Here is a 25,059-nt window from a genome sequence, read left to right on the forward strand (position 1 = left end):
GATTCCGTTGATTTTTTTTGTATATATTTATGCTTGCAATGTACGCGACAGGATGTAACAATTGACGCATGATTTCTTGTTAAATGGGATTGTACGTCATTCGATTACATTCCAGCTATGATGTGTTTATTATTATTTTTTTTTTTTTTTTCGATATCATAAGATTTTATATTAATGTTTTACGAGATATCCTATTTCTATATGAATATTTCTGATATTCTTTGAAATGATCTAAATAAAAATGATGCGAGTAATGATGGTCATCCATACGCATGAATGATAAAATCTGGCGGGCGAAATCGAATTTATCGATCGAGTTCTGCTTGGTTTCTCCAGTAGATAATGTCATGCTTCAACTTTATCTTATGCCTCGTACTGTATATAACGTACTACGTATATAGTTATAACGAAACGATCTTGTTTTGCATAAAAATCAAACATTTTTTAAATTTCGAAATTTAACAAAATTAAACGAAAAAAAAGAGTTAACTACATCTTCAACCAAAATTCATTGCAATCAACAATATTATATAAAATATAATAATTCTAAATTCCCACAGAAATAGTAATTGGTATTAGAAAAATCTGAAAATTAATTCATTCAAAATCATAAAACCCAAAAAAAACCTCTCTATACTTCTTTCTCATTTACTTCATTCTTCTCGTTTAACCACATTTTCTCATTCTTAAAAACTAGATGATATTAAAAATTAGTTAACGATTTCAATATCGTTATTCCCAGGCATATAAACAAACATTTCGTACGCATATATATATATCCACAAATTTTCACCGCTTTTTCTCTTTCCATCTTGACGCTCACGATGTGGGAGTCGCGGGGTGACGAAGATTTACGTCAGTCAGTGCACGGCCCACGATGATAATGGAGACAAGTGGTGGACGTAACAGCGTGGTCAGTTCGATTGCAATGAGCCGAATTGCGTGTTCGCGGCGCGAAGAGTAGTCAGTCGTAGTCGGGACGGCGAGCCGCGCGGTTCACTCCGCGAGCAGCCGTGTCGTGTTCCCGGCGTGAAATGGTCGCGTGACTCTTTCCTCCCTCCCGTTTTGTGTTCCATCGTATACGACCACCTGTGCCCCATCTCGGCGGCGCAGTTTCGGCGCACGTGCGTGTGTGCGTGGCAGCCTGTGCGTGTGGAAACAGAAGTCGGGAGAGAAAGGTTCGAGGGCAGGTGTCGAGTTAGTACGAAGTTTGCCGGGGATCGAGTCGTGTTTCTTGGGGTTCTACGGACCACGTCCTCCGTTCTTTGTTCGAAAGCACGATTTTCTCCGGGAGGAAGAAGGCTTGCGCTCGGTGAGTGATCGATTTTATTCGAATTTCGAGATTTAACAATATTCTTAAGGATATCAATATTGCGGGGATTGAGTTTCGCTTTTCTTTATCACGAGATAATGGTTAACCCTTAGCATATATCGAATGATTCCTTATTAAGAGGAGTGATTTTTTTTTTTTCCTGCTCATAATTAGAATTAGATTGTGGATACTTATATACGTATTCATATTCCGAACGAATGCAATTATAGTAGAAAAAAAGAGAAAAGGAAAAAATAAATTAGAATTCGTATTAATTATAATATCATAACGAATATTTTATTTCGCATTCGTTCGTAATATGCGCATTTATATTTCTCAACTATACAAACAATATCGCAGTTCTGTTCGTGTTTTCATTGAATCTGACGATACCATTGGATTCCACGAATCTTACTTCCTATAAATATTGTTTATCTTACGAGCTCTATCGCGCGTGTATTGTATTTGGATCCTCTCACCTTGCCAAGGGTGAAAATAATAAATGGAGAATCCGAGGTTGCGCGAGCTGTTCCGTTTACCGGTGAATTTTTACCGGTTTTGTTTTCGAGGGATAATAATGACCGAGCAATGAGATAAATGGTAGGTTTGCAAGGTTGCGGTCGCGAAGTAGTATCGTGGCCACGAGATCTCGTAAAGATACATCGAGCTCTGCTTTTTTTCTCTCGTTTTCCTTTCATTACGAATTCCGTGATGTGTTGATAGAACGTCGTTTCTAACGTCGTTTGATTGATCGGTACTTTTACTACTAACTTTGCATCAACGTTATAGATTTTCTTGATTACACAGCGTGGTAGTATTATATATGCGAATATAGAAGTGCAGGAACACCGGTAATGAAAGGTTGACGAAATGAGGACGACTTATTTTTTTTTCTTGCAACGTAGCTATTAAAGACTTTGATCCATCGTTCTCTTTTATTCACAAGTGGACGAAACGTTCTTTTCAATTTAACCTGTATCAAAAAGAATAATAATCCTTCGATCCATTATGTGTCATTTTATTAGTTTGCATATTTAAAATTGGCGATGGAAATGTTTGTTGTCGTTATGATCGAGCAATGGCAAATTCGTTCGATTGGAAGATTTAATTTGTTCCCACGCGTGTTGGCGCCTCGCAATTGTGCCTTTATCGCTTCCATTTGATAGTTATCGTCATGTTATCAATCTATATAGTAACAAGGATGTAAGAAAAAAGAGAAAAAAACGTGGAGCTTAGTTTATATAAATTTTCTGGCGTGTTCCTCGGGATTATTAAATTTTATTCGTATAATTTTTCAACGATATGATATTTCCATACAATAAACTCCATTTAAAACAGTTTATATAACGAGTTCGTACAATATGAATTCACTGGTTCTCGTTACGTATGATTTTTCCATTCAAATAATAGGAGTTTATGTTCAGAGAAATGTATTCAATCGGTGAGAATATCTTTTATGTTAATTTTTGTGCACTCGTCATTTAGAATTTCAATATATATATATTCTCAATATTCTTAGAGATCGTTCTTCTATCCGGCATATTTATTATCGATCGATACAAATTAAAAATTTTACTATTAAAAATCGGAGCAAAATTGAAAACATTCGTTAAAATCAAATCTTTATCAATTTCTTTTCACAATAATGTTTATCTCACGCGGGAAACAAGACGTAATTTAACTAAAAATTATGCGTTGACGATCGAAATTTATATATTTAAGTAGAAAATTCTTCGAACGCGCGGTACACAAAAATATTATATACGTGTTTCATTTCGTTCAAATATCCATTCTCGTATGTAGGTAATCTCTTATCGAAGCAAATACACTGGTGACATAAGGGCGCGCGGACGAACGGGTTCACCGTTTCTAGGAACGCCTTGGAAAATCGAGCGCGTTGTCACACGTTGCACATGTTTGCACGCGAACGATCGCGCACCTTGTGCATTAGCCGCGCATGACTAATCCGCCGTGCGTTACGCGTCTTACCTTATATTATAAACCGCTTATTCCTGTTCGTATTTTAATTGTCGGCATTTGATCGTCGCCTCTTTAAAAATTGAACGGGGATCGGACTCGTAACGAGCAAAAATAGACGAGAATACGCGGCCGGAATTCTTGGGCTCGCAGGTTTTAGATTTAAGATTAGGCATGCCTTTTTAGCTATTTATTTTAGCCACCCTTTTAGTTTCCCGCCAATCCTCTTCAACTCTCGTGAATATAATAATAATGTGAGATTAATTTTTAATTTTAAAGAAAAATTTCATTTTCGCAGATTCGATTATGGTAATTATTCTTTTTTTTTTTTTATAAGTAGGATCGATAAGGTTGAACGTTCTCTCAGGATAGGTCCTCCTTGTTTAATTGTTCTGTCACCACGTTCGATCATAATTCCTCTCGAGGCGCGCGTTTCCCAAACGAGCTCCATATCGATCCATCATAAGATCCAATATTCGTACAATCCCTTTTGATAGCATCTCGAGGAAACAGATCGATGAAAATACCCACCATCGGGGATTGGCTTTTGAGATTGGTCCACATCCAATTTGTCCCTCCAACAACGTTTTATTTTAACAACGTTTATTTCGAATCGAATAGGTGAAAATCCTGAAGGAGACTTTTAGAATAAACCCAGAAGAGACGAATATACGGAGTATCGTTCGATCTATCTGGCCGTGAACGCATTTAGAGAATAAAAACTTTTAATTTTCATTACGCGTTGAAAATTACACGATCAATTAATGAAAAATACTCTCCCAAATTGAACAAAACAAACCTACCTTCTTTTCTCTCAATTTCCAATTCGAAACGAACTCTTCGAGGAGTGAAAATATCTCTCCGATTCTCTTGTGGAAAAAAATATTCGGCAGACAACCGGATCTCGACATGAAGTTTCGAGAGGCACGGTTGAATGGATCGGGCGCGTATCGGGGCGCACGCGGTCGGTGGCACGTGCAACATTTTCTGGCGTGTCGAGCAACGGAGTAATTTGCTCGTACGCAATTTGGCACGAATTCCGTAATAACCGGCGTTTATACCGGCGATTAAAAGCGGGCCGCGGTCCAAACTTCGGATTATCGCGAAGCACAAGCAGAATTTTCCTTCCCCTTCTCTCATTTTTGTTCCTCCATCCTTTCTATTTTTATTTTATTTCCTCGTTTTTTCTTTTCTTTTTTCTTTTTTTTTTCCGTTCGAGAAAGGTGATGGATCGAGGCGAATATGGAACGAAACCGGTATGTTCGAGTATGTTAACGTATCAGCGGCATCCGCGACATCTCATTCGACCCCTTCCTTTTCATTTCTTTTATCACTTGGACGCGGCAACGATATCTCGTCGCGGTCATATTTAATTATAGTTTGCCTTATTTACGAATCGTGTCGAAGGGGAAAGGGACGGTTCGATTCATTGGCGTCTCGTGAATCTGATGGAGTCTGATTGATCCAAGTTTTTCTATCTATTCTTTTTTTTTTTTTTTTTTTTTTGCCCGATAAATAAAGAGGAAAGTTTCGGAATAAGTCGAGGGACGAATAAGATTCAATATTCGCGAAACGAAGGATTCAATTCCCCCCCTAAAGCGATATTTTTCAAATATTCACGAAGGATAAGAGAAAATATATTTCTCCTCGAAACTAAAATTAAATTAGGTTTTCTCCCTCCTCCTCTTAATCTTGATAAGTAAGAAAGAAAAAATATCAGATATATCCGGATGGAGAAACAACCTGTTAGACCATCCAAAGATATAATCCTCTTACGGACGATAAATCCATAAAACCTGCTACAAAAACTCGCTAAAAGTTTCTAAAACGCCAGTATTTCGTAAAAAAACGTCCAATGTTTATCCTCGAAACGGAAACACGCGTGAAGGTGCACTTTTTCCTCCACGCGTGGAATTTTAGATTTATTTATTTTATTTTTCGTGTTGGGTGTTTCGTGGCGCACTTTCACGGCCTTTATTCGTCAACTGAGACGAACGAGGAACGCCTCTCTCGGTCGGCGGTAGAAATTATTCTCGGTTATAAATCACACGGGCGTGCGCTTTCGTTTTTCGTTGGACGCCGTGTATACGTGGAAAGGATGCCTGACTTGGCGACATTCGACGTGATTCGCAGAAAGGTAATTGATAGTCTCCTACCCGGGGCCTGAGCAAGCACTATTTCCCTTTCGAGATTACGACCGCTTCAGAAAATTGTTCCGAATCGGGTGCTCGAGTTTCTCGTTTCTTTTCCTTGAAAACGATTTGTCGTACGAACGATATTCCAAAATAACCGATTGAATTTCCCATTTCGTCGGGAACGTGATTATTAAATTGCGAGGGTGGTGATTTGAAGATATTTGAAGATTTGGAGATCGAGTCGGTGTGACGAATACGAAGATTCCATAGTTGGTCGAAACTTTTTTCCTCACATTCGAAATTATTAGAAAGTGGATATTTTAATCGTTGGATTATAAATGTCGAGTTAAGTTATTATTATTTTGAGTTAAATTCCTCGAGTGATTTTTTCCATTCTTTGCTCGTAACAGTTGGCAGTAATTAATCTTGAAAATTATTAAAAAATTGTTAGATCATGCGAACTCGCGTTTTCTATTTACGTAAGGGCAATTGTGAGTAGTAAGATTTACTCGTTGAGTACAGTATCTGTTTGATACGTTACAACCACGAGGGATTGATCGTATCTAGAATGATCTTTGCAAATTGACTTCGTTTTGACAGAGACTCCCTACGAAGACTCGCAGTTGGCCTCGCTTGATAAGTACGTAATATAAGGTCACGATGTTAATACGTCGTGTTATTCGCCGCAGAACGTAACCGTTAACAGAACTGTTTGTACACAAGCTCGAATTCTGCCAGACGAGAATTTCATACGAATTTATTTCGAGGAATAAAATTTCTCTCAAAGATTTGACTCCCCGAGATTAGACTATTTTATAGATCGTTATCTCAATTTCTAAATTTTGATAAAATATGGAAAAATGGTAAGCAACGACAAAATACTTGACGAATATCGATACACGCGATGATATTTAAACAATTCCAATAATCTTTCGTCATATTTTCGCGATAAATGTAACGACCATCGTAATTTTTATAAAAAAAGAAGGGAAGAAATTATTGCGCTCGAAACAGAATCAAAATTATACGAAATTACTTATATGGATCCACGTGTATATATATATATATATATAGATTTAATAACACAATGCACGAAGTTTTCGAATGGTTCGTGAGCCACTCATTGTCCCGCGCGTTAAATAAGAAAATAACGTAACAGTCGAGTCATTTGAGTCGACTCAAATGATTCATACTCATGAAACGCGCTGCAGTTTAAAACACACACTTCCTGCTATGGAGAGCGGGTCCACCAGCTCCCTTTATGGACAATAGCCGTATTGCGTAACGCGCTTGAATCGCTTGCATTTTTCCACCAAAAACTATCGCCCCACAAATTCGAGACAAGATCGTTTCTAATCTCGAGATCATTCTTTTTACCTGCCACGAATCGATTAATCTTCTTTCTTTGTTTCTTCTTTCTACCTGAGAATTGAAATGGTAGTTTGCTTTAAGAGTTCGTGGGAGATGATTTTCATCATCCTCTCGAAGGATAATTAGAAGGGAGGTTAGAGGCAGGTCAATTTATATTTATAATTTTTTCAAATAATAATGATTCAAGCGAGTTAGAGAAAAATCGTATCGAAATAATCCCTTTTTCGAGATATAAAAATAAATTCTTATTTTAGAAATAAGAAAAGTCTGAGATTGAATAAAATATCGGTTATAATTTCATAATCGGTGTAAATATAAAGTGTCGAGGAAATTTTTCGTATTTCTGACGAAATTATAACAGAATAGAAATAGTCGAAAAATAGCATCGAGTCAAACAAATAGTTTTTCATATTTTCATACAACACGACTTTCGTTTTACTCGAGTAACACTCTGACCCATCGTCCAAGACTTGATTTACGACCACACGAACAAGTATTTAAATTTCGAACATCCTCTCGGAATAAAATTCCCTAAATCTTGCATAAATTCTTCCAGTCACGACCCAGGGAAAGAAAAAGCAAGTCTCTAGAAACGGCTTTGATAAAATTAATTGACGAAATTAAAAGAAGAATCCAATAATCTCATAGTTGATCTCCTTCGATCGAGACCTAGCTCAGAAACAGTCACGTTTCCGCGCAGTCCACGTTTCCAATTTATGAATCATATGAGATATCGCGCAAGTTTCTTTAGTCACGGTTCGAAGTTTACCGGCCATTCTTCTTCTAAATTTCCATCGAACCGTGTACGCCGAGGTATTCGATTTTCCTCGAGTCACGGTTGCTCGTGGACAATCGCTAATTGAATTTGCAAATGGAGAGAGGAAAGGGTTAAGAAGACAGAGAGAAGCGGAGTGTCTCTCGTGGCAAGCGGTGACAGGGCGTTCGTTTTATCGGAACGAGGCGTCGACGAGCATCGACACTTTTTTTATCAAAGCGTCGTTCGTTTATATAATCTCGTCCTCACCTATCATTTTTATTATCCCCCGCGATTATCTTGATATCTTCTTCCCCCTCCTCCTCTTTCTTTTGTTTCTTCCATCTTGTCTTTGAATTCTTCTTTGTCGAACGATTCTTTCTAACCATTTTTTACTTTCCTCCTTTTTCTTTTTCGAAGATTCCAAGATTTTGTTTCGATCCAATCGGTCAAGTCTTCCAGTTTCTTCGAACGAATTTAACGTTTTCGTAGATTTTGAGATGAAGATTTTATAAGAGTTTGATTGAACGTGTTGTTTACGCGGCGGTGTCGCGTTATTTGACATACTTTCTATATCTTGGAATTGCAAAAAAAAGAAGCTGGTCATTCGTCATGCCCAAGGATGACGGTTTGTTTTGTTTTCAAACGTTAAATTTTATCACAAGTACTACGATATTGCATTACTGCTGCGTAACAAATCGGCACGTGGGAAATTCTAGTCGCACAGAATAGATACCGGCGGTATCGTGCATCGTGGATTGGTTTTGTTAAAAAAAAAAAAAAAGAAAAATAAAAAAAGAAGAAGAAGAAGAATCATTCTCGGGTTTTTTCACGCATGAGAAATCTTCGGTCGACTTTGCTCTCGTATTTCAGTTTCGATCAAAGTGCTTTACACTTTTATTATTAGTTTGTTATCACATGTTATATAAATATCAACTTTTACGTCACGTTGTTTGAACATTATAATATAAGGCGAATTAAATATTATTCTCGTCGACGATGCAACGAAAACAGTCAACAACAAGTAAACATTGTGGGTGTGCAAGGTTCGTCGCACAGACGAATTTCACAGTTGTCTCTTTCGTATCGCTCTTAACCGCGATAGGCTTAACACTGGTATGACTTCACTTTAAAATGTGAAAACTCACGTTGGCGGCGAGCGTTTAGAAAATACGCGCGGTTTTCAGGCGACAGGAAGCTCAATTTCGCCCACTCGTTGCAACTACATCCTCTTTAACGAAAATGTTTTCTACGAATCTGTTCGTTCGACCTTTGGAATTGTCCAACTATCGATCCTGGTCGATCTCCTCCCTTTGAAAATGTATACGAATTGTAGTGCAACCGAGAGAAGATTTTTTTTTTTCTTTTTTTTAAGTAAATATCATCGTCAAAATGAGTAAAAATAGAATTTCGTTTTCCTTTGTTGCTTTATACGCGAATTGATCGATTTCACGAATCACGTTGGGAAATGATTCATTTGGAATTTATAGGCTTAGAGTTGTAGATTGAAAGATGCGGAGGATATATATATTTTTTTACCTTTAAAAATTTCTTCTACAAATTATGAATCAAATTGTTTTTTTTCATATAAGTTTATTTATTTTTGGGAAAATACGATTCGAGAAGAAGATTTTAATTCGAATAATTGCAAACTCTTACGTGTTACGATTACGTTTGATCGATTTCGTTTTCAATAAACCTACGAACATTAAATTTTATTAACAATTTAATCATTCTCCATCTTCAATAATCTCATACAATTAGAAAAAAAAAAAAAATTCTCTATAATCTGCTATCATCGCAAGAATGAAATAACCACTTCAATATTCTTCCATTATTCTTCCTATGTTATTCAATCACTCGATAACGAGAATCTCGGTAAACGGAGCAGCTCGATTTAACGATTTCATCATTGCAAATAATTTCTAAACTGATAAAAAGAAATTTTTTATCCAACTTTTGCGATCGCACTTTTTCACGTCTCGATTCGATTTTGATAATGGAACGTCTCTCTCTCTCTCTCTCTGGCGTCGTTCGCGTTATCCGCTGCTGGGAATTGAAACGTTCGAACTCGAATCGATGATAATTCGGTTGCACGTCGCCAATAGCGATTGGATCCGAACAATCGCGATTGTCTATCGATCAGTTTTCCAACGAATTGAGATCTCTGCGAATCATTGTTCGATATATTTGCCCTCGTTTCTGTGATCCTGTAAATTAAAGAGGATTCAATAATCCTCGGAAAAAAGAAGAAAATTATTCGATCGAAAATATTTCATCGCCGAAACAATTTTTAGTTTACAATATCAAAAAAAGAAAATCTATCCATACGATAAATACACACGAATGACATTATATTCGTTTGAATGATCGATTCCAGAGGGCGAAACGAAAAAATAGAGAGATTGTTATATAAAAATATCGGTCGAGGCTCACTTTATAAGTAATTGAACTTTGTGCTCGTCTCGTGCAAACTTCAATTGCTCATAATTTAACGAACAATCGAAATTTTTGTGCATCACAATTTTCGCAATTACCCTGTTATTTCCTCTCTCTATTTCATACGTTTTTGTCGACGTATTTATTAATAATAAAAAAAAAAAAAAACAAAGGAAAGGAAATAGTAGCTCGCGTGACACGGAGACAGGAGTTTTCCAAATTCCTTCTCGATAAGATACGAAAACTCAATCCCGAATAGAAGAAAGATTTTGGAAGAGAAATTAGCAGTGGATAAATTGTGACGGTCAGATGAATCACGAGACGAATTGCACAGGCAGAATCGAAGTGACGGAAGAAGGGGAAGTTCCGCGGACATTCACACGTGGATGCTGTGGCCTGTGTTGGGGGATGACGGGCTGAGCCCAACGTCGCCCCCGGCGTCGGCCAGTGTCAAGGGGGTGAACAAACTGGCGCCCCTGCTGCTCTGCGCCCCCTGCAAGCCCACCAGTCACAGGAAGAACCAGAATTCCACCCAGTGGTACGTGCAGCAGGTAAACAACACACAACACAACTCCCAAATCAATTCGTCATCCTCGTTTTTCTCTGCCCCTTTCGTTCGATTGCCCTATTCTCTCTTCTTTCGATTTTTTTCTTTTCTTTTTTTTTTCGTCTCATTTGTTCTGCCTTTCATTTTCTTCTCCCTTCTCCCCCCTCCCTTTTTTTTCTTTCTTTGTTCTCCGTTGTTCGTATATATAACTCGATATACAACTCTTCTTTTCGCTCTTGCCTGATCGGGTGGTGATTCGTCGTTATTCGTTCCTCGTCTCGTTCTTCTTTCCCGCGTGTGTACGCATTTTTGCGGTTTAGTTTTTTTTTTTTTTTTTCTTTCTCAAGTCTCGAGTAGAGTCTCGTTTCACAGCTGGGTTCGGCTACGTGACTTTGAGCGTATACAAGGGAAAAATAAGAAAATTCTTTGGGTTAAGCGGGGGAGGGATGATGTTGAGGAGTTCAAGTTTCAAGCGAGAAATTTTGTATAGAGCGTTCGAAAAGTTGGAGAGTTTTGGATACGCGTTTGTTTGTCTTAGAGGAGTTTTGTGAGAGAGGAGGTTGGGAGTAAGATGTTTGGAGTAAATCTTGCGAAGTCGTTTAAGTAAATATTAACGTTATACAAAGTGTATGGAATGTGATCGGATTTTGGAAAATAGGTCAGAAATTTTACATGGTTAAAATATTAAAAAAGAATATATATATATTTTTTCTTGTTAATAAGATAAAAAAAAAATAAATGGGAAAGTGTTATCATCGATTCCTATTTTTTTTTTTCAAAATTGAGAGACAAATAAAAGTTAGTATTAGTTTAAGATTATTGTGATGGATCAGTTTTTAATTATTCAATAAAATTCAACGAAATCGGTCGAATAATGCAACTACTTACGTGTCGAACCTATCACAGCTGGAAATCTGATTCTATTCGATTAGAAAGTGTCGAAATTGCCTGTTTTTCTTGATAACAACGATTGTTTCCGTATTCAATGGATGATTTCGATTTGTATTCGAATAAATTGTGCGAAAGTTCACTCGAACGTGTTCGGTCGAAGTTTCGATTCGAGTCGTTTCTTTAGATATATACATAGGAGATCATTTTAAAAATCTCTTCAATTTCTTCGCTTTTATTCGATTAAAAAATTTCAACAATTAAAAAATTGCTTAATCGAGCTTGAATCCGAAAATTTGTAAAAATTTCAATTTCAAATTCACGATAAATGTTCGTATTTTTCGGAACTAGATACGATGTTATTCGAAGACATCGATTGACACTGCATAATCTTTGATGTTACTAAGATGATATATCGATCAAGGAATCAAAAGAAATTGCTTTCGCACGTAGCATTTGTTTAGCATTGTTGTGAGTTTCATTATTATTTAGCGTGCATGCTTGTACCTACTTTTATTGCAACCGTAGCAATCCAGTTCCTCTCGTGCATGAGAACGAGAGAATAACATCATCGATTATTATTTTTAACGATGATAAATTGTTAATTTTATAGTGAATATATATATATAAATTAGATAAATGTATTTCGATTAAATTTCGATGCTACGCGAGGAAATGTTTCCACATTGATTTTCTGCGAATATTGCATTAATTTTGATTCATTTTAACGTGATTCGATTCGAAGAAATTTCCCGATATCAATTTTCTTTAATTCGATATCTTGAACGAACAGTGGAATATTCCAGAAGAATTGAATTTTCCACAAAAAGGCGGGAAATCTTAAGCAATTAAGGGTATTGTTCGAAGAAACAAGATGTTTCAAAGGAAAAGGCTGACACCGTAGAAAGTGTAGTCCATAGAAGGCGAACTTTCAATGTTAGAATTAACATAAAGGCGAGCCATTGTTATATACCTATCTGTATATATATATATATTCGAGAATATCAAGTAGATAGATAGATTGCTTTCTTTTTCGTTCGAAATTTCCTTCAAAAGAACAATGTTGCTCAATTTTTTGATCGACAACATAACAAATCTTGTCTGTTACGCGCATTTTCATTTTTTGAACGTAAAAAAAAAAAAAAAAAAAAAAAAAAATCTTCGATCCGTTTAAAATCTCTGTTCAAAAATAATTTCTCCATCCATCGTTCTCGTATCTCGACAAGAACTTTTCCATTACTCTTATTATCAAACTTTTTTTCTCTTCGCGTATCAATTATTTTTATTTCGTCCAATAGATTTGCAACAAGCTATATTTGCCAATCGTGTGAAGCGATTGCGCGTGAACATTTCTCTGCTATCTTCTCGCGTTTCTTTTTATTTTCGGCAAATCGATCAGTGTTAAAACAATATATAATATAGAATTTCGACGATTGCGCGATTTCATTTCGCAAGTGAGTCATATAGGAGTCGTTGTGGAACACGATCTCTTTGGTGCTGCGGCACATGGAAGTGGTAATCAGGGTCAGAGTGTCATCGGAACTGTATCGTTGTCGTTAATGACCAGGATGGACAGTATGCAAATAAAGACTGACGTACGATTACATTGACCCGATCGCCGGTGAATAAAGTCGAGGCTTCGTTTCGTTGATATCCCATTGGAGGGCCGATAAGTTGTTTCTCTAATCGAAAACCGACGATTAGATACATTTAGATGCATTTGATCGTAAAAGTTTTGTAAAATTTTTTTGTGAAAAATTTATTGCAATATTGGAAAATGAGAATTCTAAGATCGAAATTTTGTTTTCGACGAAATATTTATATCCTCCAGTGGTTTAAGGTGAAATAAAATGTGTGTGTGTGTTTTTTTTTTTAACGTTTCTTAAATCGCAATCCTGTTTTCGTAACAGTTTTTTATAACAACATTCCCTGTATATTGGAATTCGGATTTCAATTTCGGATTGAAAAAAGTAGAAATAGCTCGGTGGTGGAGAATTTTATTTTATTAAAAATTAAACAGTTCAGTTGATTGGATACTTTTCTGACCAACTGTACCTATATCGGAGAGATTGGTTTCCTCTTATCGAGCCGTATGAAAATTAATATGGTTATTCAAACATGCGACACTTTTCGTTTCCAGATATGATTATTGCTTTTCCTTGTGACATAACCTAGTTTTACGTCACTTGATTAATTTTCAACCGATTTAACGGACGAGTCTTTCTCATTTTGCGTCAATTCCTTATTTTCGCTTCTTCGAACTTGATGCTTACTCGACGAATTATGCGAGGGACAACAAATAGAGTTCTGATTTCCTCTCGAATTCGGTAAGCTTCGTTTTCTCTTTACATTTCTAAAAGCCATGGAACAGAAAAAAATCGATACGTAAGGCTAGCATTTTTTTTTATCTTCGGTCGACTCATAGATATCGATTTTTTGTACTCGATATTTAGAAGAAAAAGTTAAATCGAATATTTATTTTCAAAAATTTTTCAACCTTCTTTTTTTAAAATGAACTTTTTAAAATTTTTTTTATTTTCAAATCCAGCTGGATCAACTTTGGCACACTATTTGTCAATGAAATTTATGTATCAAATTTAAACCTCTATTATCCAAGAGTTATCGAAATTATACATTTTAAAAATTAAAAACGAAATTTTCCAAATATTTATTGTCGTATTTTTATTCCAAATTTTCCAAAAAATTTCGACGAATTGATTGAAAATCGCGTTTTCTTAACCCATCGTGGAAATTGGGTTACGAGTACAATAAGCGAATGAGAACGCAGCGTAGCGATTAGAGTGCTTCGACACCTTATTTACCGGTGAATGAGTCATCCTCCCTCCTGCCGCCACCAGCTCGTTTAATTGTTTGTCTGGGATCGGTAATTTACGTACCGATTTACGTGTAATTATACGTTGCCTGACCGGAAACAAACATCCAATCGAGTTCTCTCGAGGAGCAAGAAGAAAATGTTCCTTTGTTCCATTAAATTACCAAACAGCATGTTCGCCAGATACGATTATTTCGATCTGTTTATTAAACGGCTCGATGTGTTTGCAATTGTGGCTCATTATGTATCTTGATCGTCATCTTGCTCGTTTCTTCGACACGTGATCGCGATAAATTATACTCGCAGTTAAATATTTGGGACACATCATATTGGTGACAAATCTAAGTAACGAATGAAATTAGGTTAATTCCTTTTTTTTTAAAGTATATATATATATATATATATATATTCAAAATTCTTTTACACCATTCAACTTGTGATTTCGACTTGTAGTTATTATCAAGTAAAAATTGATAATTTGAAAATCTTTTAATATGAAATTTTGAAGTTTGATCTTCACTTTCAAAACTTCACAAGTAAAGACTTTTTTTCCTTAAAAAAAAAAAAATAAAATTCATATTATATATACTTTTGAGTTGTGTCAAAATACACACGTTAATCGAACGAATTATGAATGGATGAAAGGGTATTGACACAAGAGTTAAATTTATTCTTTTATCCGTCTCGTGACCACTATCTCTTAATACCATCATCAAAGAAATCCATCGAGTTAATTCCTTTGAGCGTGTCCTTTGACGAGAAAAGAATAGTGGGACCGCTGGAATCGTTGACCCTGACTTCTCTTTGGAGAACATTTCGGCGGCGTTAACACGTTCCAGCGTATTGTTCCTTCGTATCGAGGTGTTTGAAGGTACGCACACAGTGGCTGCGCGAGTGGCTTTTGTGGCAGGCATCAACAAAGCTCCGCTTTATCAGACCTCGTTCTTTGAACTTCCGGCGACTATTTCTCACTTGTCGCGACCACCACTCCTTCTTTTTCTTCTCGATCGTGTTTGTCCTTCGCTCGAGACCCTTTTTCTCGTCGAATGACGAGTCATCCGACCAATCATTTTTTTTTCTTCACGAATTGATGACGCTTTTAAGTAGCCATTGTTACGGGCGGAAGTCCGTGAGTAACGATCAACAAGCGAATTATCGTTCCACGTTTTTCCATTTTCTCTATCGTGGACGAATCGAGGAAAGATGAGATTGTACTAGGAAAAGAAAATTCTTAATTTTCGTATCGATCCTTTAATAAATAACCATCCACGGATTTTTGCACAGTTTTTGTTCAAATAACATTTATCTCCGTTTCTATTTTATCCCCGTACATTTACAAGAGAGTAAGATTTCGTTTTATTTTTATATATATTCTAACAGAGACAAATTTTTCAATTATTATTTTTTCACTCTTGGATCTTTGTTCACGGTATCTCAACTTTCCATTCCAATAGCGTTTAGATAAAATTATCGTCAGGCTGTGCTTAACATTACAGGAAATCGGATGTATTCGATCGGTATTTAAAACAAAATTTAAAAAATTGCTAGATAGGTAACGATTATGCTAACGTTTCGTGCAAATATGCATCGAGGATAAATATGCGCGGAATGGAAAAAATATGGGATCTTCCGTGACGATAATCTGCGGATCGTAACGCTCGAGCAGAGGATTAGATCACCGTGTGAATTTATCTGACAGATGGAAAATTGTTGCTCGAAGGATTGCGAAACCGTTATGCCCTCTCGATCTCTCATTGCTAGATTTCTAATGATCTCGAACGTAATAATAATTACGGATCTTATTTGTAAGCATGGAATATTTCTTTCTCATCCTGGATCGTGTTTATTTAGTGGATCTCTTTGCAAATTCCTTATCGTATTTTTCCTATTTTAAAGAAGATCTTTATCATATCGGTTCTCATTTTGTTAAATTTAGAAATATCACTCGTAGAATTTACTACTATTTATCCGATAACAATTAATCATTTGAGCCAACCACGCTTCAGATATCTTGGCAATACAAAGATTAATCGTCTTAAGGGTTAATTCTTTATTCTTTTTATTTCTGAACGAACGAGGCAAGAATTCTAATATTCACCACGATGTCAACGCCTAGTTTCGCGAAATCTAATTTGACAGATCGATGACGAGGCGAGCCTGCCTGCTAGGAATATTCCACTGATTTCTCGAATCGTGATTCCAACGTCGATGTTTACGAGGCTTGAAGGGGAGGAGGAGCAGGAGGAGGAGGAGGAGGTATCGCGATAGTCGGGGGTGGATTTCCATGTATCGATCGTATCCAACTCTTCCTCCCTCCTCCTGGTAATCCAATGTTAAGCTTTTTATAGAGCGACGTGGAATAATAGGGATAGCAGTTTGTACACACGTCGCTTTTGCTTTCGTCTTAGCAATACATTAGTTCGCTTTGCCATTTGACGAGGACGACGATTGGACGAAATCGCAATGGAAATCTCCGTGAAGGGACGAGTTGAACGAACCGGGAAGGTCGTTCAATTGGGACGTTGATGAAGAGGGGGGAGGTTGCAGGTTTCTCGAGGTTCGTTTCGATTAGAGATTTTCGCGCTTGAGTTCTTTTTCAACGCTTTTCGATCTTAAAATCGAATTTTCGAATTTCAATTGATATAAGTGGACAAATGTGTTACAAATGTTGAAGAGTATTTTATATGTTTAAATATTTTTCTCCGTATTTATCTTTCGAAATTATATTTCGCAAACGAATATAATTTCGTCGATGTGAATGTATTTATAAAATACCTGTATCCTTGCGACGTAAAACTTTCCTTTTAAAATTGAAAGTTAAATTTACAAGAACCGACTTGGACACACTTGGAATATATTTTTCACGACTGCTCGAACAATCGGTCGGTCTTCGAATTCGAATGTAACGAGATTTCCGACTCGGGCAGAATTCACGTTTGAACAATGGAGCCGGAGTTGACGTGTTCGAAGGAGCCGTCTCCAAGGACAAGGGGGCATAAGGACCTTAAGTCACGCTCGGGTTCTCCCTGTAGGCCTCTAATTGCCGCTTCGTTCCGGACCGTAAGCCGCCTTTTTCCACGGGAGTTTTACTTCTCTGGCTAGACTCGTCGTCATCGAGAAACGTAGCCAGTTTTCTTCGGAATCGTGGCCGGTTCCTCTTCCCCACGTGCATAAACCAGAGAAACCAGCCGTTCCCGTTTTATTATCTAACTGGATTCTCGTCTCTCCTTGGAGAAAGACAACATTTTTGCCGGGGTTATTCGGGGCGGAAAAAAGAAAATTTTGAAAGAATCGAAATAATCCAATACTCTTTCTGCTCACTTTATCTTATTATTTAATTTAGCCGCAATAATCTGAACGGACGAATTTTATTTTTCTTTTTAATGGTATTCCAAAAATCTGATTCCTTCCTCGAAACTACTGGAAACTACTAAAACTTCCGCGTGTTTACGATTAACAATCAATAGGCACACGTACGTAATGGAACGCTACTTTCATTTTTCATGCAGGAACGCTTTCCATTCTCGGTTCCATCGATCTACCGGCTTCTTCCATTGTGTGCATATAGCCGGCCACCTATCGGTTAAACGTTGCATGTTAAAGAGGGGGGTGGGGTGGAACGGCAATGACACGATTTTTCTTTCTTTCTCTCCTACGTCTACGATTCTACGATGCACGTGGTTATTCCAAGATGGAAGATGCAAGGGAGATCTTATACGGGTTCTCGGTATATTCTTGCCTGGGGGGGGAGCGATATTACGATTCTCTTGTTGTGGCCTGCAGGTAAGTTATCTTGGGGCGGATAACTTTGGTGACGTTTTTAGCGTTGCAAATAAAGCAGCAAACCGACTTGACTCCGGGCGTGTTCAACCGGGAATACTATTTTTAGTGGTTCCTTTGAGGGTCCCACAATTTATTCCCTTGGAGACGTGACGCCGAGGATGTAATTGGCTCCTCGAGACCTGCTATCGTCTCGAGAGATTAGAAATTAGCCTAGCCCGATTCGAAATTTCTCGAATTTTTATTTCTTAAATTTTGCACGCTTTCCTTCGCTCGTGTAGGATGTCGTTTCTTAAAAAATCCCTATTAGCAAACGGGATGCAAGAGGATAGAGATAGCGTGCAAATCTATTTCCACGGTAAAATTTATCGATAATATTGGAATACCACCGTGGAGAGCGAAAGTGAACAACTCGATGATTGTCCATTTGCGAAAAATAATAATCGTGAGAGCAAAACTCTTGAGTATATTCGCCAAATTCACTCGTACAATTCAATCTCGCAATTAAAACGTCGCGTGATCATCACCATCCTTCGCACAGATTTGATCTTAGTGACTAATAAATATAATAATCATCAAACATTGAATCGTACAAAAAAGGGAGAAAAGAAACAGAAGAGAACGACTTCATGAAATATTAATAAACACTCGTACATTACATTCATTAATACGAATAACAGAGGAGGGAAATATATTGCACAACCAGGAAGCGTAATTAAACTTGCTTAAACGCTAATTAAAATCTGTAAAATCGAGATTTTTTACAGTATATGTATATATATATATATATACCATTGGCGAGGAAAACACCTTGCCAGGATAAGGATCTCTTTCTCTCTCTCCTCGAGTTGCCATCGTTCCGTGTTTACCGTTCCACGATGGCCCCCGGAAACGAGGCGCAGAGGCTGGCGTGTTTATTTGTCGTGAAATCTATTCGCGTTTGCACCAAGGCTGCTCCGTTTAATCCCTCCCTCCTTTTGTTCGCTCGCGTCTCCGCGAGAAGGAAACGAAGAGGAGGAGGAGGAGGAGGAGGAGAAGGGTTCCGGCTGGTTTTCCAGAGCCTGCACAGTTAAAAAGCAGACGGAGCGGAGCCGGCCGTTTATGGCCGCTTGTAATTACGTCCACCCCTCGAGATTTCGAATAGCCGGGCTGAAAATAGGCGAAACATCGCAAGCCAGGGAGCCTAGCAAGTGAAGAACTCGTGGCGTGGAAGGGTGTTGCTTAATTCCTCGGCATTTTTGACACGCGTTTTGTGTGCACGGATGAATGTCGCTTTTTGCGCGGCGTAATTATTCGATTGATAAGAAAAATGTTAATTGTAAGTAAGGTGGGATCGATTAAAGTTAGCAATGTTTAAATTTAATCAGCGAAATTGTGTTTATCAAGTAGCGGTAAACTTGTTGCCGTTTGTAATGAGAGAGAAAGTTGCAACAGGTCGTTAGATTTTATTATAATTTATTAATAGGTCGAGGGAGGATATTTATTTTCACGATTATTTTTCCTCACGGCCAACTTTTGTACTTTTGAATTGAAGTTGGCACGATATCCATTCGGAAGTGAACGCGCTATGAATATAGTAAATTTGTCTGCCACCGATTATCGAGCAGTATATTTTCTCATGTAACCTTAAATTATATTTTCGATTTCTCCTTCTTTTGTGATCTTTACTTTATATTGTTTGTACTTTTTTGTGTTTATCGATCGTGTCCTCAATATATATATATATATATGTATATATTTTTTCGTAGTTTAGAATAGAACGAGAATGGTCAGCTTCAAACAATTGGTTTTAACGGATGGATTTGTGCATGCTTTGTTTTGAGAGACATCAAGCGACCTCATGCAGTCGAATTATTCCTCGCTCCGCAGCCGAATCGTTGATCGTAATATACCGGTTAAATGTTTATGGAAAGTATTACGTGTAGATTGAAATTTTCCAACTCGAGGAATTTTCTTAGTCGCGTGCATAGCGTCGCCAAGCATCCTGCATCGTACGCCGGATCTGAGGTAAGAAATTCAGAATTAAAAAAAAAAAAAAAAATTCATCGGACGATGTCGATCGATTCATTTCGTGATTGGTCGAAGCAGTCATTTGGATCGAACGATTCCGATGATCGATCTTATCTTCCATCTGCAATCTCCAATTTCTTTCTTTTTTTTTTTTTTTTTTTTTTCCCCCTAAAGAAAGAATCGCTCAATTTCGCTTCAAAACGCGTTTCAACGTTTAATCCTTCCCGTTTTGTTGTAACCTTGCGAGTGAATCGTTGTCGTAAATTCTAGTTAAAATACGAGCCCGATCATCATCCGGACGATTAGCTTTTGCAATTTGTAAGAACGAAGAGAGGAGAGAAAGAATGAGATCGCGAGGATAAAACGTTTCATCCGGTTAATCGCGATTCAAGCCGTGAAATGGACGGCCGAGGTCAATTTCGAGGTGGAAGTCGATTATTTCAATAAATCTGCCGAGTGCACGACGTCCATTGATTAGCTTGTCCTCATTAGAGAGATGGTTGCGCATGACAGGGGGTGGTAGCTCTTGAAATTAGTACCGTAAATCATCCCCTCACCCTCCCTCCTCCCTCATTCCTCCCCTCCGTTATTGTAGACGCCGCCGCCGCCGCCGGATATCTGCCTTTTTCCTTGCCGTTTAACTTTTGCCGTTTCCTTTTGCTTCGCAGCCCACGTGGCGTTTATGGGGCGAGGAAAGGGGCGATGGCGTCATATACACGGTGTACCTGAAGAAGGTCCGATATCACAGGCCGACCAGGAGCCTCTCCGCATCGGTGAGAATTCAAACGTTTCGAATCTTTCTCTTAACAAGCTTTTTTTCCAATTTTTGATCGAATCCTGGGCACAGGATTCGGACGACGAGATCTCGCATTTGGAATGGGAGACGGTGAGGGTGCGTTTCCTGAAAGCCGGCACGGTTCAGCGGCTGGTGGAGAGTCTGGCGAACGACGACGGGGAACTCGAGTCGACGTATATCAATGTCTTCTTGGCTACGTATCGAGCATTCACCACGCCGCGGGAAGTGCTGGAGCTATTGTTGTCGAGGTACGATGCCCTCGATGAAGGATCCGGCGCCCTGACCGGTGAACAACATCGAAAGACTCTGGTTCAGGCGCTTCACGTCTGGTTGGACGCCTATCCTGGCGACTGGAAGTCGCCGCCGAACCACCCCTTGCTCAGCCGAGTCCTCGACTTCACGCATCGACGACTTCCTGGCTCGGAGCTCGAGCTCAAGGCAAGGCATCGTTTGCACAGGTTTCAACGTGAAGATCAAATAGGTAAAATTGTTATAAAATTGCCCTTCGTTTCGTTGCAACTATTAATATTTTCTAAATTGTTCTTTTAAAAACACTTTTTAATTTTTCAAAATTAAATTCTTTTCACATTATATTCCTGTCTCGAGACGAATAAGCGAGAAGAACAACATTTTCCTTTGTTTTTTAAACGTCGATTCCGTAACGAGTGTATGTTTCGAACCAAGTTTGTTAAACCAGATGTTTATCGCGTTTTTCTCTAGACAAATAGTTGCAACTCATCACGATTCATCATCGATTCAAAGACGTCGATCATGTACACATACGTATTCCACTTGTGCACACAACTGTGCTCACACGAGTCGTTACTTTTCTTTCAGATTCGTGCATAGTGTACGACAATGGTCGATTAGCACGTGGTTCCCCGGATCCAATCGTGGATCATTGGGCGAGCTACAATTTCCCCGAGGTTCCGCACCGACATTTCGCTGAGCAGTTAACCAGAATGGACGCCGAGGTGTTCAAGAAGCTCGTGGCCCACCAATGTTTGGGCGCTGTCTGGTCGAGGAGGGATCGTTCGAGGAGCCATGACGCGGCCACCGTATTGGCGACCGTGAACCAATTCAACGCCGTTTCGCTTCGGGTTATATCCACGATACTGATGGACTCGTCGACCAAGGCTCAAGAACGGGCGAGGATCCTCGAGACGTGGATCGACATCGCTCAAGAGTTACGGGTGTTGAAGAATTTCAGCAGCCTGAAGGCCATCGTGTCCGGTCTGCAGAGCAACCCTGTGTACAGGTTGGAGAAGTGTTGGCAGTGCATGCCCAGGGAGAAGCACGAGTTGTTCAGAGAGTTGGAGAGAATATTCTCGGAGGAGAACAACGCGTGGACGCAGCGAGAGCTTTTGATTAAAGAGGGCACTGCCAAGTTCGCTGACACGGCGGGCAGGAGCGACAGGCATCTGCAAAAGTTGTTTCAAAAGCAAAATACTCACGCGGGCGTAAGTGTAATTCTCTTTAATAATAATAATACGAACGTATCCGGTTGGATCTGGTTGAAAATTAATTCGAATTCTTTGTACGTAGAATATCAGCTATGGGACGATACCGTATCTAGGGACGTTCTTAACGGATCTCACCATGATAGACACCGCGATACCGGATACGATAGCCGAGGGTTTGATCAACTTCGACAAAAGGCGGAAAGAGTTCGAGGTCCTCGCCAGGATAAGATTGCTCCAAGGCGCCGCGAACGCGTACAATTTCAGCACGGATCCGTTGTTCGATCGTTGGTTCCACTCGGTGGTGGTGCTCGACGATCGAGAAGCGTACAAACTGAGCTGCCAGATCGAGCCCCCGCCTCCCGGAAACACTCTGAGCAATCGTGGCAAGAAGAAGCAGGTCAGCATGCACTCCCTGATCCCGTTAACACGAGCCCTCGATCCCCGATCACCTGTTCCCCGCGAGAGGACTGAGCCCAGACTTGTATTGCAGAGTCATCAGGGTCATCGTAAAAACGACTCGATAGCCTCTACCTCGAGCTCGAGCAGCTCCCAGTTTTATTGCGACCTGGACTCCTTGCCGAGCTCGCCCCACAACTCTCTCGATCGACGCACCTCGCCGTCCCAGATGTCCAGCTCTTCCTCCAGCTCGTCGCTACCGTCCTTGGACGTGTCGTTGAGCTCTGGCGGAGGGAGCGGAGCGGCGACGAGTCAACAGAACCGATTAGCACCGCCGACCGCGATCAACGGGAACGGGAACCCGAATATCGTTGGCCTGTCCAGCCCGAGCCATTCGCACAAGAGCTCGCCAGACTTTTACATCATCAAAGTGACGATGGAGAGCGACAACGTGGAGACCGAGGGCGTGGTGCTCTACAAATCCATCATGCTCTCGAACAACGAGAGGACGCCGCAAGTGATACGAAACGCTATGCTCAAGTTGGGGATAGAGGGGAGCCCGGACCAGTACACCCTTGCCCAGGTCCTCCCCGATCGTGAAATGCTTCTGCCAAATTCGGCCAACGTTTATTACGCCGTGAACACCGCGCACAATCTCAACTTCATTCTACGACCTAGAAGAGAGCCTAACGACAGCGCCACGGAAAGCCCTAAGAGCAAGACGAGTCACAAGCGGTAGTGTTGAATGTGTCAAGAGGTTAGGATATTTCACGATTATTCGTAATATTGATTCGTAAAATATACTTCACCGTGTCGTTCGCGTTGGGCGGAAGCGAATATAAATATGTCAGTCTCGAATATTTACTCTTCGTGATTTTTATTTATTCTTCGTGCGCTCTCTTCCCTTTCAAGAAGGAAGGAAAGAAAGAAAGAAAGAAAGAAAGAAAGAAAGAAAGAATCTCGTTAGGTTTTTCTTTTTTTTTTTTCTTACGTTTTATCCATGACAGTCCGTTAACAATAATGCCCGAATGTTATATGTCGCGATCACTTTTTCTTTTTCCTACGTGATAATTACAACACAATTACAACGCGTTAACAACAGCGAATTGTTGTCGAATTGGATCACCGTGTTCTCGATTAGTTGTCTTTCTCATAAATTTTTATTTCCGTGTCTCATCGTCATTCGTTTGTCATAATACACAACACGTTATCCGCCCGCACGGTACTCGAATATTAGTGTTATTTGCGCGGTTCACGAATTAATGTAGTTCTAGGCTAGCTATATTTAGCGTGAATCATTTAGATTTCTGGTTCTGTCACGCGAAACAGAAAGAAAGACAAAAGAAGCAGTTAGTTGGAAGAAGTAGGTGCGCGTATCGTAGCATTCGTGTGTAGTCACGTAATAATTTATACAAGAGATCCTTGCGGATTAACACGAGAGATTAAGCCGAATAAAATTGTGTGACGACGGTGTAACGAATATATCCGCGAGAGGAACATTGTGATTTTGTACATAATTTTAGTTTCGTAGTGTGGCTTCGAACATGGTCGATCGGCCGTAAGAATCAAGTGGACCCAATGAAACAATTGTCAATTATTAATTTTTTCGCGATTGGAGGAAAAGAGAAAAAGAAAAGGGGAGGAAAAGAAAAAAATAGAAAAAAAAAAGAAAAAAAAAAAATGAAAGAAAGAAAAAAGGAAAAAGAAAATAGGCGTAAAATTGTTCAAACAAAACCATTCGTCCATTCCGTGATTCATCATCATCAATTTCTCTTGCCCCGCGATGATGCGAGGAACAGAAAAAAGAAAAAAAGAAATTAAATTCTGTGATATTGGAATTTCTCGTTTCGGCTTTGGAAATTAATCGTACGAAGCAAATAATAGAAACCGAAATCGAGTATATCGCCGGTCAAATGCGGATGAAAAATCGAATACTCGTTTCCGATATCGAAGCTAGAACACATTAGAGCGTACTGTGTGAACGTACTTTGATATATTTTTACAAAAAAAAAAAAAAAAAAAAACCTGCATGCATTTCGTAATAGGACAAGAGAGAGAGAGAGAAGTACAGAGAAAAAGGAAGAACGATATAAGAGGCAAGGTTTAAGCATATCGACATTGCAAATGAACAACACGTGGAGAATGTGTTCGATCATTTAGCTTAGGCAATTTTGTACTTACCTCTTATCGATCCCAATTTCCAAGGAACGTCTCTAAGCTAGCTATAACTCTGTTCGTATACGCGTCAATTCTTTATTGAAATTCGCGCAAATTATGTGTAACGCGACTCGATAAAAGTGAGAATAGATGGGCCTACAAATTTTATCGCAACTTTTTACATTCCCCCGAAATGCGTTT

General features: G+C 38.9%; 1 protein-coding gene across 5 annotated transcripts in view; it reads left to right on the top strand.

Moving 5' to 3' along the window:
• Positions 1-25,026, top strand: part of Rgl (Ral guanine nucleotide dissociation stimulator-like) — a 35,845-nt gene extending 10,819 nt beyond the window's left edge. Inside the window, exons 1-7 of one of the 5 annotated variants that reach the window (XM_086915777.1) lie at positions 910-1,312; positions 10,298-10,539; positions 20,715-20,819; positions 20,894-21,323; positions 21,680-22,302; positions 22,388-22,702; positions 22,796-25,026. In XM_086915777.1, the coding sequence (XP_086771903.1) occupies positions 10,375-10,539; positions 20,715-20,819; positions 20,894-21,323; positions 21,680-22,302; positions 22,388-22,702; positions 22,796-23,440 (2,283 nt within the window). In that variant the 5' untranslated portion in view covers positions 910-1,312; positions 10,298-10,374 and the 3' untranslated portion in view covers positions 23,441-25,026. Of the gene's footprint in view, positions 1-909; positions 1,313-10,297; positions 10,540-19,789; positions 20,044-20,714; positions 20,820-20,893; positions 21,324-21,679; positions 22,303-22,387; positions 22,703-22,795 lie in introns of those variants that run through there. The other 4 variants (XM_086915776.1, XM_086915775.1, XM_086915778.1 and 1 more) reach the window with 4 other exon arrangements.
• The last annotated feature ends 33 nt before the right edge of the window (positions 25,027-25,059 follow it).

This window comes from Apis florea, unplaced genomic scaffold (assembly GCF_048593485.1).
Source record: "Apis florea isolate Af1SG1 unplaced genomic scaffold, ASM4859348v1 contig_3793_pilon, whole genome shotgun sequence".
In the NCBI taxonomy this organism is placed as follows: Eukaryota; Metazoa; Arthropoda; class Insecta; order Hymenoptera; family Apidae; genus Apis; species Apis florea.